At 34.8% G+C, this 16,326-nt stretch overlaps 4 protein-coding genes across 6 annotated transcripts in view; 2 read left to right on the top strand and 2 right to left on the bottom strand.

Annotated features, from left to right (window-relative positions):
• Positions 1-1,981: 1,981 nt before the first annotated feature.
• Positions 1,982-6,323, bottom strand: LOC109856313 (ubiquinone biosynthesis protein COQ9, mitochondrial). The gene is made up of 5 exons (XM_020431434.1): positions 6,062-6,323; positions 3,241-3,432; positions 2,587-2,930; positions 2,231-2,449; positions 1,982-2,131 (listed from the first exon to the last, which is right to left on the bottom strand). The coding sequence occupies exons 1-5, from the start codon at positions 6,111-6,113 to the stop codon at positions 2,105-2,107; spliced, it is 834 nt and encodes a 277-aa protein (XP_020287023.1). The 5' UTR covers positions 6,114-6,323; the 3' UTR covers positions 1,982-2,104.
• On the bottom strand, positions 3,445-6,055 carry LOC109856312 (glomulin). Its single transcript, XM_020431433.1, has one exon. It carries the CDS (start codon positions 5,465-5,467, stop codon positions 3,713-3,715), a length of 1,755 nt encoding a protein of 584 aa, XP_020287022.1. The 5' UTR covers positions 5,468-6,055; the 3' UTR covers positions 3,445-3,712.
• A 1,596-nt stretch (positions 6,324-7,919) lies between the features above and the next one.
• On the top strand, positions 7,920-10,550 carry LOC109856301 (cytochrome c). Of its 3 annotated transcripts, none has more exons than XM_020431419.1 (5): positions 7,920-8,114; positions 9,447-9,497; positions 9,595-9,658; positions 9,730-9,871; positions 9,962-10,550. In XM_020431419.1, the coding sequence occupies exons 3-5, from the start codon at positions 9,620-9,622 to the stop codon at positions 10,105-10,107; spliced, it is 327 nt and encodes a 108-aa protein (XP_020287008.1). In that variant the 5' UTR covers positions 7,920-8,114; positions 9,447-9,497; positions 9,595-9,619; the 3' UTR covers positions 10,108-10,550. The 3 variants fall into 3 exon arrangements, with proteins under 3 accessions (XP_020287008.1, XP_020287010.1, XP_020287007.1); XM_020431421.1 differs by having other exon boundaries at positions 9,447-9,503; XM_020431418.1 differs by lacking the exon at positions 9,447-9,497 and having other exon boundaries at positions 7,923-8,114.
• Positions 10,551-10,594: 44 nt separating this feature from the next.
• The window catches only part of LOC109856298 (rap1 GTPase-activating protein 1-like), a 79,079-nt gene continuing 73,347 nt past the window's right edge, over positions 10,595-16,326 (top strand). The window contains exon 1 of the mRNA XM_020431406.1: positions 10,595-11,426. Coding sequence (XP_020286995.1) covers positions 11,029-11,426 — 398 coding nt within the window. The 5' untranslated portion in view covers positions 10,595-11,028. The remainder of the gene's footprint in view (positions 11,427-16,326) is intronic.

The raw sequence follows: 16,326 nt of genomic DNA, 5'->3' as shown, positions 1-16,326 counted from the left end.
GAAAGCGCATTTCTACGCCGATCGCGTCGAACGTTCTGATCGGTTGCATAACGCCGTCATATGTCACTTGGCATTCTATCCATCAAAGCTTGTAAACATTTAAATGCGATTTATTTACATAAGATGTGCTAGAATAATAGAATAAGCTCGAAAGTTTCATTTTTTAATTCTATGTATAATTCTAACTTTTAATTCTACGTATCTACTTTTTAATTCTAGTTTTTAATTTTATATTTAATATATGACACATGGTTGTAAATACATGTCTCCTTTTAGATAATTTACTTTAAGTAATCGAAAGTTTTTAATGTACATGCTTCTTCAGAGATAAATAAATTGTAAATTGAATACGCGCTTATTCTAATAACATAATAACTCAGAAATCGGGTCTTAAGAGTAGCGTATATCAACTAATAAAATGCGCGCGAACTTCCTGCATTAAGGCACGAAATGTTATTTCCTGGAAATTATACAATGTAGTTATTATGAAATGATAATGTGTGTGTAACAACTCAGGAAGAAAAAGTGATATAGTAGAATATATCAGTCGGATCATTAAGTTAGAATTTCCAAGTCTCAAATGAGGCCGATATACAAACGCACACAGATTCTTTGAAACATTACTAAAAATGTGTTTCGCCTAATATGGCGAACAGCGTTTGTAAAACACATAAAAAGGATAAAGGAATCCGTTAAATTAAGATTGAAAGATAAGATATATTGCCGATTTTTGATTGTGTGTGTCGAGAAATTGATTCAAGTATCAGATCTAATATTTGTTGATGCACAAAGGAGAGATTGTATCTGAAAAGATTTCAAAGATTTTGCAGGATGTTATTTGTCTTGAGAAAAGTTAGTGAAATCGACGGATGTGTTTTTTTCTCTCACCGAGAAGTAGCTATTCAACGAGAAATGAAAAGACCGAATCTTTATATGCGTTTGTATACAAATTTAAACTAGCGGAAATGACGCGGTTTTTTGTGCACCTTTCTCACCTTTGACTTTTCTACGCGACTTCGTTTATGAATATCTTAGTATTGTTATAAGAGAAACTCGACACATTTGTTACTTGAGTATAAACTAACAAGTTTGACTTTTTTTAATTTTAGCAAGTTAAACATTTTCTTCTATAATTCTTAAATAATTTCAAATTTAAGATTTTTTTATATTTACATATTAAAATAAAGTTTAGAGTTTTATACAATTATTTATTGATGTGATATGCAACATCTCGTAAAGATCATGTCTTTTTCAGACCAGTAAAAGTCTGTCTTTCTTAAAAAAAAAAAGAAGTATTTTCAACTAAATGATGCAAACTTTTAACGTTTTTAACTGAAGCGGATTTAATAACTCTAGGTACTAAATTCGCTTTGGACAAAAACGCCATTTGAGAGACGAGCTTGAGAAATTCATTCGTCAGTAACTCCATCTAACACATTATTTGAGAATTAGATAACACTGCACGTACAACACATTTTTTACTTAGTGAAAAAGGTGATTTTTATAGATTTTGATAGCGCTGAATTCGAATGTGATAGAATTTATATATTATGTTATATTACATCTCAAACAATAGGAATAGCTCGAAAAAAGTTGATGATATTACAAATAATAGAACAATATATTACAATTTATCAACAGTATTATATACATTTGTATTTTTATATATCTTTTGTACTGAAAAAAGAAATAACTTGTGTAATACAAGAATATTTATATTTTTAAAATTTTTTAATCTCAGAATATATCTCGCTATTATTTATAATATTAATATCGGATTCAACAACAACAAAAATTACAGGAAGTTTTATGAAAAAATTTGGAGAATACTAGATTATTCACTTTTGAAATATAACAATATTTAAGAAATGTTTAATCTATTGTTAAACCGTCTGATAATTTTATACTTAATATTTATATATATATACGTATCATAAAATAACATTGAAAATTAAATTAAATTAAATACCTTTTATAATGTATATAAAAAATCAGGTACTTTACTATAAAAAAACTTCCCTTAGTTTTGTTAAGAAACATTTTAATTGTGCTTATGTTAATATCTATAGTCTATGATTTTTCTAGTTCTTCTTGTTTATTTACGTCATTTCAATCCGAGTATATTGCGCGCCTATAACAGAGAAGAATAATTTATATTAACATATATTTCTTAGTTTCAATACAATGTTATAACCGATAAAAGTAAAATATAAGTAAACTATAAGTTCACCGTTACAAAAGCAGCACTAGCACTCTCTGCAGCACGACTTAAAGCTTCATCTGGTTTAACCGAACTAGAAAACAGCGAGTGTATTTGTACAGCTTCTTTTATTCGTGTTTCTAAGAATTTCCAGGTCTCTTTATGATCCTCACTACTATCTTGGAGCATGTATAACTCAGTAGCCTTATAAATGATTGCTAATATCATCCTTCTAGTGTACCAATTGAACTACTCAAAGTGTAACATATCAAGTTTAATCAATACATACTTAATCAATATTTTAATATTTTACGTACTTAAATAATATACATTTATATTAAATTGTAAGTATATACATTCACCAACGCTATAGAAGAACAACTTACATCAACGGACCTATCGCCAACATAGTAGCAGATATCATCGACTAAAGTTAACAAATTTGCCAGAGCAATCGGCACGTTCGGGGGTAAAGTCATAATAGCTAGTGCTTGCGGCCATGTTTTCTTGTAGGGAATCACCATTCTTAATCGAGTTTCCACAGCATCGAGAACTTGGTGTTCTGCAGTTTTCCGTGGACTCGTAGAATCTTCTTTAACGTTCAGTAACATTTTTTGTAGAGTCTCATTCAATTCACGATTACACATGAAGTAAAAGTGGTGCACTAAATCCGCGCCACCGTTTGGAAATAATCCGTGTATCACGCCCGGATATCCGATCGACTCAGCACCTTTGACAGCATAACTTTCGATTAAATTGTTTTATTTCTTTTGTGTGTCAAAATAACATGCCTATGTCAGTAACGAAAACTTAGATAAAGATGTAGATAACAATCAAGTTTTACATGCACAAGCACAATCAATATATATTCTTGAAAATAATATAGTCGCGTGCGTAAAAATTATTTCTAAAGTATATTTTTCAGCTTTTTTTCTGTTAATTTACTTCACTTAATTAATATGATAAAAAGATTGATTTTTCGAGATATACGCATATATATATAAGCATATATAGATGAGAATTATTGTGGATTAAATTACCCGCACTAATAGCTTGTTTAGTCCAGCCCATATCAGGAACAAATTTTAAAGAAGCACCAAGTATTTTTGTTTTAATATTTTTTTCATATTCTTCATCATTTTCTTCATGAATAGGTTGTTGCGATTCTTTTTTATTATCAGTATCAGACTGATCGACTAACAAAGCCCTAGAAGTCCATAAATGTCTAAACCCTAATAAAATCATACATAATATCTACTTTTACAAAATTATACATATGTGTATACATACATAATTTATAAAAAATTAAAATTATAACATGACATTCTCTTACACAACAGACAGAAGAAATACTAAATGAAAGCAGAAAATAAATATGGTAGAAAAACAAACTTTTATTAAGCAATGAATAATTAATTAATAATTGATCGTAGAAATTGAGCAAGAGTTTTTACAATATAATGATTGCTTTTGCTTTTACATGTACAATATTTTGCGAGTATCACATATTTCTTAAAATTCCTGTTGATAATTTTTGCCAGTTTCTATACATTCATTAACTCTAATTAGAATGCTTTCCATTACATCTAAACCATTTATTGCTCGATGACAAAAAGAAATTTTTTCAGGCAATGGCATGACCGGCAACTGTTGACCACCAATAGTTAGTGTGACTTCTGCATCAACTTTCTTTATCATATTGTAATCATGTATCTTGGTGTAATTTTTTTTCTGTTGTTCCAAGTCTCTCATCTTCACTCTCCAATGTGTTTTACATAAATCTATTCCCTCTCTCATTGGCTTCAAATAATTATCTTTCAGTTCATTTGTAATACACCAAATACCAGTCTCATTATGTTTGTCTTTGATATACAAGAATCGCAATAGATTCAGCGTGGTAATTACTTCATCTGATATTTCTACTAAATCCGTAGTACTTCCATGTGGCAAGTTACAAGCTTTTTTCAACATTAGTTCCAAATTTTTTCCCAAAAACTGAGGATTCTGCGGAGTTGAGTTGAGACACTCAATGATTGAAGATTTGAATATATTGGTGATTAAGCTCATTAAACCAGAACTAATTTCACTAATTTTGTATAAATAAGAGAGAACAGAATATCTAGCTCTCATGTTAAATATCTCGATATATTCTTGAAAAATATGCAGTGCTTTCTTTCGTTCAACTTCATTGTTGCAATAAACCATTATGTTAATAAGTGGCTTAAACAAGTCTAAATATATTGGTAGTTCCAATATGTCCGTATCAACAGAACGAGGTAGGATACGTTTTAAAACACTTTCCATAAAAGTTAGTCCATTGGAGATTAAAATCTCTTCTTCTTTGCAAAGTAATATTTTGAAAAAATGCATGCATATCTCAAGGATATAATAAGGATTATAAACTTGCGGTACATTCCGCCAAAGGTTCTTCTTGGTAATTACATGAAAATAAAAATTAGCATAAGCCAGATTCGATATATTATCCTGTTGTTGGAAGAGTATACTGCGCTTATAGCTCTCTATGTGTGAAATATCCTGTACTTGTCTTTGGATAGTTTTTTTACGCTTACTAACAATATCTAAGAAATATAATATATCTTCAGTGAGACAAAATGTTGATGTTATCATTTCTTCCACCAATTTCTTGTATGTTTCCTTTTGTGTACTTTTTCTGTTGATATAACAAAAAGGTTTTCCATGTAGAGAAATAAGAAAGCTCAAAAGATAGTCCCCAAGTAGAGATCCTTCTTCAAGTGTACAATTAATCTTTACTGCTTCTTGTATTATTGGTTCCAAGAACCATATGATGTGTTTATATACTTTCATAATTCTGTCACTAACTGCATCTTCATCAGTGGTACTATTTGGCATAGGTAGCTCTTCAATATAAGACTTGATAGTACTAAAGCACCATTCAATAGTTTTGCTCTTCTCATTCATTTTTATCATACATATTCTTAATGGTTCTAAAATAGCACAGAATTTAGTATCATTGTTTGAAAACTCTATGTATCCCAAAAACTCCAATATAGTCTCCATGGGATTATACTTTTCTGCTATAATAACTAATACAGTCTTACAGCATTCAAATAATTCTTGCTCATATTGTGCGTTGGACTCAGTAAGATAGCTAGTAGCAACAGACACAATTTCGCTCATTGAATTGTCAATTATTTTAGGATCTTCGGTTATAAACAGTCTGAGAACTTCTTCAAGCTTGCGATCTCTCAGAAGATCGGTGAAACGTTTAACAAATGTTTGCGACATTTTCTTGATTAAGTTCTTACAAGCGACACGATGAGCAGAAGAAAAGTATTTGTGTAAATATTTTTTTATATTGTTTTTTATATATATTGATATTGCTTTTTTCGTGCGAAATGTTAGCTACTTTCCAAGATTTATTAAGCAAAAGTACAAATAAAAAAATGTAGTTCTTCTCTTTTCTTTAAACTAAAAACGTTGCTGTTTTATTGAAGTTCTATCACGCCTTTTCAATCTTGTATTTAGAACTTTTTGACACACTTTTTTCTCCGGTTTATGTAACTTCAGCCAGGGCAAAATCCGACTCCGTTTCCCAGAGAGGTTATGCGAAACTCGTGCAACGATCATGTAAAACATTTTTCGCTGTTCGAAGAGTTTCACACACGTACTACCATTTTAAACATAAATACACAATTCCAGACAGAATTTGTTTTTATCTCATCGAGACTAATCGACGAGTATGTAGATATCAATTTTTAACAATTTTTTTTCCAAGAAGGGGAGATGAAATGCAGAGTGGGGAAAAGGCAAAAGTGCACGAATGAAAAATGTAGGTACTATACATTATTACGAACAAATTTATTATTAATTTTTGCTTACCGGTTGCTGAAAATAACATCCTCACTGAACGAAACGAATTAACCATCGCCATTTCGTTAGTTACCTTAACGGTTCTTAACAGAAAAATTTCTTAAATTCTACAAATATTCGAACAAACCACGTACACGCGCAATATTACATTACGGACTGTAAGCTTGCAGCACTTTTGTGTAATATTTGGACTTATCATCTCGTCATTACTAATCATTTCGTAATATCTGTTTTATATATAATGTTGTTTTATGTAGAATTGTATTTCATATGTATTTTTGTAAATGTCCAATACATATATGTAATAAATGTTTAACAAAAAATTTAGTGCGCATGTGCGTTTTCATATGTATCACTTAAAATATTTTTTATATTTCTATATAAAAACTAAACTAAACTTATTATCTATATTACAATTTATAATAACATGATATATAAATATCATTAATAATATACCTATATTATTGAAAATTGCGAGAGAGAGATTATTATTATATTACAAATTGTGATATAAATAGATTTATATACGTTATTATATATATTTAATTTACCATATATGTGTTCTACATTTGTATATATAAATTTATATTTTATATATGAAAAGAATTTCAATTATTCTTAAACAAAGATCCGAAAATCGTTAAAATGGAAGTCAAAGAGTATTATAACATTTTCCTTACTTCGCTATAGTTACCGAGATCTTACTTAACAAACGAATAAGCAAACACTGATAAAATCATCTTGTTTAAGATAAAATCATCTTTCTTAACACAAAATTATTTTATTTAAGATAACATCATCGTATTGAAGAGAAAATTACCTTATTTAGATAACGTTATTTTTTGTAAAGCCTGTTCTACATTGATCGCAAGCGCAAACGCAAGAAACAGATCTCGTAGAATTGACTAATCGTATTGATCAAATCAGCCAATTGACACCAGCGATGATTGGTCAATTCTACGAGATCTATACCTTGCGTTTGCGCCTGCGATCAATGTAGAACGGACTTAAGATAGAATTATCTTAGGTACAGAAAATTTTTTTTAAGACCGAAGCACAGACGTTTGCATAACGCATTACGCATAAAGGCTATCACACATAAAATTACTTAAAGGGCTTTCTACAATAAGATATTAGTAATAAATCAGAAGTCAGAAGCAAGAAATTGATTAATCACAATCGATAATTCTTCTGTGATTAGACCGTGACTGGTCAATTTCTTGCTTCTGACTTCTGATTTATTACTAAATCTTATTGTGGAAGGCCGTATATACTCTTGCTCAGTCATGAAAAACTGAATATCATGATTAGCAACTACACTGAAATTTGAGGTTAGAGATTCGAGATCTGAGAGCTGAAATTTGAGATTGGAGACGAGATCTAAGATTTGAGAAGCGACTATGAATTCGGGCTTCAGTAAACGCAACTTTATCTTAAATTAAAAATAAACTAACTGATAAATAAACTTACTGATAAAACTAATTAATTTCTCATGCTTCTCCGTTTATACCTAGACGCGTTACTGCGTTACCACCATGCGCGCGACCACGCGCGTGCGTCATAGTACGCGCAAGATGGCGGACCTCAGTCACTGCGCAGAACGTGACGAAAATCGTCCGAGAAGTGAGCACACCTTATTACTTCCACCATGGTATGTACGTAGCTCACGTAGCTGGAAAACTCCTCTTTCTGCTGAAAGTAAATATCGCTCTGTAGTTTCTACATTCACTTTCGTGGATATATGGCGCTGAAATCAGCAGCCGAATGTCGTAAGAAACTGCAATGGCCGCTCTTGTGCTTCTCTCTGATGAAATAAAAACTTTGTGGTTGATTCAGTGATGCCATCTGATGGCAATAGTTTTGCGAATTTCTTAGCGGGGGAGTGTAGCACATACGCGTTGGTATTGCATCAGCCTAGAAACCCTTTGAACGATCCGTTCACGGTTGAAATCCTCAGTTGTAACCCGTGATCATCCGTGAGTCCACCATTGATCGGATCTGATATTCACAGTCGGACAACGAGCCAAACCAAGTGATACTCTTTCTATTGTGATATTTCGCGGTAAGTACAGGAAAATGCACGCGATAAGCGTGCACACATAATAAGCTCAGGCTAGATAAATGGGGTTTTTCCGCTGATCTTTTTCTCTCTCTCTACTTCTCTCTCGACGTATCCCACGTGTTCGCGTTTCCGTCTCGAAAACCGACACTGGAATTCCCGCCGAATTATCAAAAATATTCGATTTTCAAATCCCTTTTTGTGAAAGTAATTATCGGAGAAATAAAATAGTAAGTCAAATTCAGAATATATAATAATTGTTTTTGCTCTCTGTTTGTTCAACTATTCACTTTCATTCGGATGGTTCAAGCAAAACGTGTGAGACAAACGACCTACCTTACGTAACGGAGCCTAACCCTGGCCCTGATCCAGTGTTAGAATGCTCTAATTCGTGCGTCGTTTTTAAGATCGTGCTAAATTCAACGCTGCTTCAAGATCGCCGCGAAAGAGGAAAGAGCAGTTGATCGATTTCGTAAAAGAGCTTTGAAAGAGTTTTCTCTGATAAACTTCGCGTTATCACTCGTCGGAATCTAAATTATTGTTAGATAATTACGTTAATCGCGATTATTGCAGATGTTCACTATTTTTTCTGCGAATTTTCTGGGGATAAAACCGGAAGATATGGATTAGTTGAAATTTGTAGGATTAAGGATCAAAGTTCATTTTTAAATGCACACGCGTGAATGTCTTCCTTGTCTTACCTACGTCATCATTTTCGATCCGTCACAGGTTTAGAATTTGACATGTGACACCAATAATCACAGCTAAGTTCTGTGAAAAAAAGTTTTTATCGCATTCACAATAAGTAGATATAGTGTAATTTCTTGACATTCACGAGTCTCATGACAAATGTTACTCCCGTTGTTTTACTGCGTGATCGTGTGTCATTACGACATGCTGGACATGTGATGTCTCGTAATACGTGAAAAATTCAATTAAAGATTGCTTGTTAATAAAATTTTGCGCACTATGCGTTATTGCAGTTTTAAAATTGATTAAAGCAGAAAAGAATATTGTTCTTAGAACTAATAAATTATGTAACATAAGTTTGTGTCACTTTGTGCGTTATATAATTTTGTATGTATGTCTAAAAATAATTACAATCTCCACCCCAAATTACAAGATTTGACACTTACAGAAAGGCTCGTAGGTATAGGAAGATTGTGTATATTATTATATAAAATATATGAATTATATAAATAAATTGTGACTATGTGAACAAACGTCATAATATGTTAAGGTGCGCAAAAGTGTAGTTACAATTGTGATTTACTATCGGCGCCAATTTTTCGAAATCGTTATTACGAAATATACAGCACGTATTTATATTTCAAGGTTAATTGAAGGATCGACATTTGCAATCAATAAGCATTTTGCAAGGAAGTGGTATTCGTAATAAGCAATTTATAAATTAATGTGGAATTCAGTTTTAATTTTTCAAAAGTTAACTTTTAATTGTAAGCAATTTGTAATCTTTTTTCAGACTATACAAATAAATATAACCAAATATGGGTGTTCCGGCTGGTGATCCAGAGAAGGGAAAGAAAGTAAGAAGCAGTAATGAGCAATATGATAAAACTTTCAAATTTTATTTTATTAAAAGTAACATTTTTTCTAGATCTTCATTCAAAGGTGCGCACAATGTCACACAGTCGAGGCGGGTGGCAAACACAAAGTAGGTCCTAATTTACATGGACTCATAGGTAGGAAAACCGGTCAAGCTCCCGGTTTCTTATATACCGATGCCAACAAAGCAAAAGGTTTGTGTTCTTATATTCTCTTTAATAGTTATTGATCATAACTATTGGGACAGAGACGTGCGTATTACACGCATCTAATTTTAATTTCAGGTATTACTTGGAATAAAGATACATTGTTCGAGTACCTGGAAAATCCAAAGAAGTACATTCCCGGCACAAAAATGGTCTTTGCCGGTTTGAAGAAACCGCAGGAACGGGGTGATCTGATCGCTTATCTAGAACAGGCGACGAAGTAGGCGTCACACTGCGTGTACGTTACCGGTCGCGAGAATTTTGCGGCATTAGTCCGATTATCATCTTCATCACATACCTCGTTATCGTCTCGTTCGTGTTCATCTTTTCACAAATTTTTCTCGGTGGTACCCAAAACGTTCGCAATACATAATTGAATAGTGACGAATTGTTACGATATTGTTGATAAGTAGCTAATTGCAGATACAAAGTGACACAGGAGTCTGGCCTGACACCGACCCTGATTCTTTTACTTGCACCGAAGAGATAAACTTAGAAATATTAAAACTTCTTCGCGCGAATGGCTAAGCCATTCTTTTGCGAATCCCGATTATTTATTATCATTCTATCGTATTATGCAGTATATCGTATCATGCAAGCGAGTGTAGGTCTGTAAAACAAAAAAAAAAAAATAAAATATACAGACGATATATAGGCAATTAAAAAATTTGTAATTGTTCTATTTTTTGTACTTAGTATTGCGATTATTATCTTAAAGATTTAATCGTGTGCAGAACAGCTGGATATAACAGCAGAGCAAACTTGATACTCAAGCAGTAACACCACAAAGCTTTGACAGATAGACGTAAAGTTTAAGTGCCGATTAGATTAGACAGGCGTCGGCATGTTGAGGATTTTATCGCTTTCGTTCTTGCTTGTACTTTCTCTGTTTCTATCATTAGCCTTCTCCATTTATATTTAAGGGTCTTTAAGTTGTTGATAACGAAACAGGAAGAATGCGGTCAGCATTTGCAGGAAGTCTATGGTTTTATGGGTTTTACCTTATTCCTTGACAAAAATTTGTCGCAGTCGTTCTCTGTACATCGTTCCGATGTAACGCGCACGAATATTCGCGAGTATTTTTGTAGTGTTGATATAAGTGAGTTTGACTAAATCGATCTTTTTTCTCTCTTTTTCTAAATAATATGACGAGCAATTCACAGTCGGTCGATCAGGCCCATTCGGATACTGACGGTAACTGTATTACAAGATTCAAGAAAAATACATGCTTGAGATTGCGACTGGTCCGCGTTCTCAGCTCTGGCGGACTCAAAAGTCCCAAGAGTCCGAAAAGTGTGTCAAGCTCGCGCGACTCAAGTCCCGGCCACAGCAGTCCCCGATCCAGAAAAAGATACTCTTGGCAATCGGGAAGTTACAGCAGCGAGGAGAACCGATCACCGCGTTCACCAGAAAGCGGAATATCGACACTGTCATCCTCGAGATCGTCATCCTCTAGATCGTCGTCAACCGTCAATACGAGTTCGCCCAAAAGCCCACTTATCCCGAAAAATCCGTACTCTTCGATCTGGTATGCTGTCGGAAAGTAAGTTTGCTTATCGATTATTCTGTTTGTATTTTTGGGTCACATATACGCATAACTATTGCTGATACAAACTTTGGTCATTAATAAAAAATTGAGTTTCCACACTCGTATTAGCTATAATTGTAAGTTATATTTGCCCCAATAATATAAAATAGATATTTTTATCTGAAACGAGATTTTTTTTACGTCATTAACGTGTGCCATAAATAAACGTTGTTCATAAGTATTATACTCGCACTCGGCTTTTCTAAAAGATTTTGAGTTTGAAGAAAGTTTATTTGAAAATTTCTTTTATTTAATATGTCACACGTTTTTGTACTTAACTTTCGAGAGAATATTCTCCCACCTCCTCGATATATTTATAGCGCGAATATAAAATCGTATGACGAATAATCCTTTTTTTACCCTTTGTGGACGTTTCACTGACCCGAAACCACGGCACGGCGTTTGTCAAAGGGTAACTAGAACTATTTTTACCCCCAATGTCGGTGTGCGCGCTCGGCACCTTTAATGAAAGATTATTCCCGCGGAGCAGATAAACGTACTTCGCTGTCGTGTGCATTAGCAGCGTTTGTACAGCGAATAAAACACACTGTGTTAGCTGTCTCGCTCGTAATCAGGCTGCATTAATATGGCCGTGTGATTCTCGCGCGTTGCGTAATAATGTAAACTTTATATATTGGGCTGATCAAACCGCGCGTCTTTAATATATGCGCTACCTTGTCAGCAATTTGTTTCGTGTGTCAGCACATTAATATATTTGAAAAACACTAAATTTATCAAAATTTTATAACAACAAACCAAAATCAATATTGTGAGAAGATTATATTAATCTTTTTATCATTAATATTTAAAAAATAATACCATTATAAATACAAATATTATAAAATATTTTTAAATATTTTAGAAAAAAAAATAAGGAAAAACTAGGTATTATATAATAATATATATATTATAATAATAATAGCTACTATGTCTAAATGTCCATCACATTTGATGTGATACCATAATGAGTTTTGATACTCAAACGCACATGATTTTCCACGTATTGGAGTAAGTCCAAGAACAAACGTATCGATCGGAATAGACATCAGACCTGTGATTGTGTTCAGCGGACGCCTGGTCGTTTCGCGCTAGATAACGGAGAGATAAGAATCAGAAAACTTTTGCCTAATGCTCAAGGTAACGGTCAAACTTACACCATCAAGTGGCGCGCGCGCGCACATACACACACACAACTGGAACTCCGATTTAACGATTCTACGTCGAGGAAATATGTACGGTTGCACTTTGCGCGCTCCAAGTCGTGTAAGACAGATAACAATCTGACAGTGCAAACAGAGGGTAACTGCTCACGGAGCAAATAAAGCCGCAAAGAAGTGGATGACAGAGTTGTATGGTTTCATCGTTTAGCAGAACCACTTTTTTAATGGAACGATTCTAGCGATTTGGTTACTTTGCACAAATCGCTATGGAAGTGGACGAAGTTGGAGTTTTGCTTGAGGAAGACAAGATGATGAACAAACTAGGGAACGCAAAGTCAAAACAAATTTGAAAAATTCTGAAACGAAGACGAAAGAAACGAGAATAATTTGCGCAAAGTTCTGGGGGTTTGTCAGTGCCCGATAGTTGTTGGTCTTTTTCGTACATCATCGAGGAACCACCGAGCGACGGGTCGATGCAGCGCCGGCGCTGCGGAGTGTGCGACCACGAAGACGAGTTACCCCACCACCAACTCCGCGTTGCCGTCCAAACGATCGCGTCGACGTAGAGGTGCGCGACGGAGAGGAGGACTTCTCCTCTTCTCTCCTCTCCTCTCTCCGTTCATCGTCTGTTCTCTCCTGTCGTGGTGCACTTCGTCGCCGTGTTCCGCAGAACGCTACGCGCCGCGCTCGAAACACCACTGCGGAACGTCGTCGCGCGTCAAAGCCAGCCAGAATCTCGGCAATCGACGAGTTAGGACATCCTTGTACGGCGGACCGGTTGTAAAGGTCAAACACGAATCGATCAGGTGAGCGTTCAGGCGGGAGAACCGGAAGCAAACCTGAAGAACCCATTTGGCTCTGTAACTTAACAAATTTGGAGGCAATTTTGTTGGAAAAATATAGAAAAAATAGCTCTGAATCGTGATATGTTAGTGGTATCATTCATTTGCGCTTTTGAAGGTAAAAATAAATACAAGTTTTCTCTCAACTTATTGTTTTGTTTAGCGTTTGTTGCATTATTGTTTTACGATATCGAGTAAATTAAATTTCTCATCTCAGGAGATAGGTCAAATTTGCCTCCAAATGCGGGTTCTACGGGTTTTGTCGGATCGATTCAACGTGATTTTGACAATTAGCGACTGTTAATATTCTTCTTACTGAAACTATCGTAGCGAGTACGATAACAAAGTTATCGTCGACGATCGCGGTGTTAAAGATAAAAGAAAAACAATTTCTTTGCAATCATCAGAATATTTTATTTATATCGTTCGCGTTTATTTTCTTTCAACAATGTTGCGAGGAAGAGAGTTTCTCGGCTCTCGTTTTAAATGAATCAATAATTTATACGAGACTTAAGCTCTCGTTGTTAGAGCGATCGCGCGCCAAGCAGGATGGGCGATTCGAAACGATTGGACTCTTCGAAGCGCGGTTCGTGCTTCAAGAAACCCTACGCGGGTAATTGGATAAATATCCTACATTCTCAGAACTATTGATACCTAATGAAGACATCGCGACCAATTATTGTGATTTATTGCCAAGTGCGACTTTTCACTGATACGCGGAAAAATGTGACACACATCTAAAGATAAATCTTTTGTTGTATTTTTGCACACAAAATGCGTGACGATATTTTACCGCTTAACAATCCGCTTTTGTCAATAGTTTCTTCGCGTGCACATAGAACTCATTCAGTCAAGTGGACGTTTAAAAGAACAGCCTCGAGCAAAACTGCGAGGATTTAAAGAATTCGTTGGCTATAAAAAAGAATAAAGACCTACGAGATGTTTATACGTACTTTGCAAAGATAAAATCCATACGTTGGCCAGTGTTAAAAAATCTCTCGATTTTCTCTCTCTTTGTCGAGTTTTTAAAAATATTTATTTAAAAAAAAAGAGGAACGGAGAAAAATCGCGCTTTTGTAGGTTTCATTTGAATCTATCAAAATGCCGTCTAACTGCAATTACAGTCGTGTCTTGTGACAAGTTTTGTTAGAGAGAAGTTACGGTGCGTGTGGTAGAACGCGCGCTTACTGTTGCTGCTATTACCGATATGTGACATCACGATCGCGTAATGCAGATGACTACTGCCTCGGTTTATACGTGAGAGAAAGAGGAACAAGATAAACAGATAAAATCTTCACAGAAAACGAACGAGGATTCAGACAGCTCGCTGTAAAACGAGGTGTCTGAATGTTTTCATAAACATTAGTCAAAGTTAACTGAAGTTTTCAACTCGACTCCGATTATTTTTCTTTTAGAGATAAATTTAAAAGGAAATAAAAGATCAAAGTTGAAACATCAATTGATTTGTATCTCTTTTATTAAAAGTCGTGTAAAAATAGATTAAGAAATATAACATTTAAATACGAGATATCGTTCGAATGTGGTGAAGTTCGTACAAGAAAACAATGAAGAAAGATGCAGGTCGAGAGAGTGACATGATCGCGTATATATGATGTCAGACAAAAAGTAGGTCTAGGGAATCAGCTGGCCGAAAGAGGCGCGTGCGCCAGTTGAAACGCCCACCTAGCGATCGTGCTCCTGGAAACAGCGATTTCGTAACAGTATGATAAACAGTCACACGGAGCAACGTGCTGAGTTGCTGCGTTTCTTTCGACATACGTAACACGAGAGGTTTATTGAAACAATCGTGAGACACTTTTTTTTTGAAAGTGAAGAAACCTCGATATCTTACTGAATATAAAGAGACTGTAAGAAATATATCAATGTGATTCAACAGAAATAGAAAAGAATGATATAACACAAATTGTACGTATATAATAATGAAATTGTTTAGAAATAAATAAAGTAAATAACAATATGTGAGAATTTTTTAGGTCAAAATTCTGTAAAATTAACAGAAGCTCAAGTTTTTGAAATCAAATACAATTTTTGTTCCATCTCATCGAGATTAAGGAAGGGTTATTGTGCAAAATTTCCAAAAGACAAATTATATAACATCTCAACTGTTTTATTTCGCGTAATTTACGCATAACGCAGAAACGGCCGTGACCAAATGAGCAGAGATAAACATAGTCAAGGCTGATACATTTGCGCAAAAAGATGCTCGGATTTGTTCCGAGGTTGGTCGTAGAATAATCGCAACTGCGAAGATTTCTCGCCTGATAATAATTGTTCGCGACAAAGTTATTATTCGCACGTGTGAACACATGTCGCAGTTCTATGACGCTGATTCGATGTTTCATATGTATGAATCGCAAGCTTCGATAACTGAAACAACAACATACTCGTTATTTTTTTAAACACACATGTAGCTATGATAGTTTCAGCAGTTTAATTAACATTCGTGTCTTTTGAAATTCCAATTGCAAAAAAAAACAGTTCTAAAAGTTTTAGACAAAGTTTCAATTCTTTTATGGCACGTCGCAGACATGAAGTACTCACCGCAGCAGCAGCAACAACAGCAGAAGCAGAGAAAGTCGGAGAGTAGCGACGCCGCTTCCGTGGACGGAGTCCTCAGCCGAACATCGCCCTCCGTCACGCAGGAGCAGCGCAAGAGCTCGTCGACGTCGTCGTCGACGCGGACGACCGTCTGCCGCTCGCCGTCCACCGGCATGTTTGCCTGGATGCGGGTGTTCCGCCTAGCGTCGATGCTGCACCAGGTCGGCTGCTAAGGCACAGCGGCTCGCACCGCGTGCGGGGTCGTGAAAGAGAGAGTCGATAGAATATCGTGTA

This window comes from Pseudomyrmex gracilis, unplaced genomic scaffold (genome assembly GCF_002006095.1).
Source record: "Pseudomyrmex gracilis isolate BER0280 unplaced genomic scaffold, ASM200609v1 scaffold_113, whole genome shotgun sequence".
Classification (NCBI taxonomy): Eukaryota; Metazoa; Arthropoda; class Insecta; order Hymenoptera; family Formicidae; genus Pseudomyrmex; species Pseudomyrmex gracilis.
The sequence above is the reverse complement of the archived record's forward strand: the minus strand, read 5'-3'. Positions and strand labels throughout refer to the sequence as shown.

What these genes read in the sequence shown, in the direction of transcription:
- LOC109856312 (XM_020431433.1), bottom strand. Translation starts at nt 5,467, where the DNA reads ATGTCGCAAACATTTGTTAAACGTTTCACCGATCTTCTGAGAGATCGC.
- LOC109856301 (XM_020431419.1), top strand. Translation starts at nt 9,620, where the DNA reads ATGGGTGTTCCGGCTGGTGATCCAGAGAAGGGAAAGAAA. An exon ending in ATCCAGAGAAGGGAAAGAAA is followed by an intron (nt 9,659 to 9,729) that starts GTAAGAAGCAGT and finishes CATTTTTTCTAG; the next exon opens with ATCTTCATTCAAAGGTGCGC. An exon ending in CGATGCCAACAAAGCAAAAG is followed by an intron (nt 9,872 to 9,961) that starts GTTTGTGTTCTT and finishes TTTTAATTTCAG; the next exon opens with GTATTACTTGGAATAAAGAT.
- LOC109856313 (XM_020431434.1), bottom strand. Translation starts at nt 6,113, where the DNA reads ATGGCGATGGTTAATTCGTTTCGTTCAGTGAGGATGTTATTTTCAGCA. An exon ending in TAAACAAGCTATTAGTGCGG is followed by an intron (nt 2,931 to 3,240) that starts GTAATTTAATCC and finishes ATGCTGTCAAAG; the next exon opens with GTGCTGAGTCGATCGGATAT. An exon ending in TTGGCGATAGGTCCGTTGAT is followed by an intron (nt 2,450 to 2,586) that starts GTAAGTTGTTCT and finishes CACTTTGAGTAG; the next exon opens with TTCAATTGGTACACTAGAAG.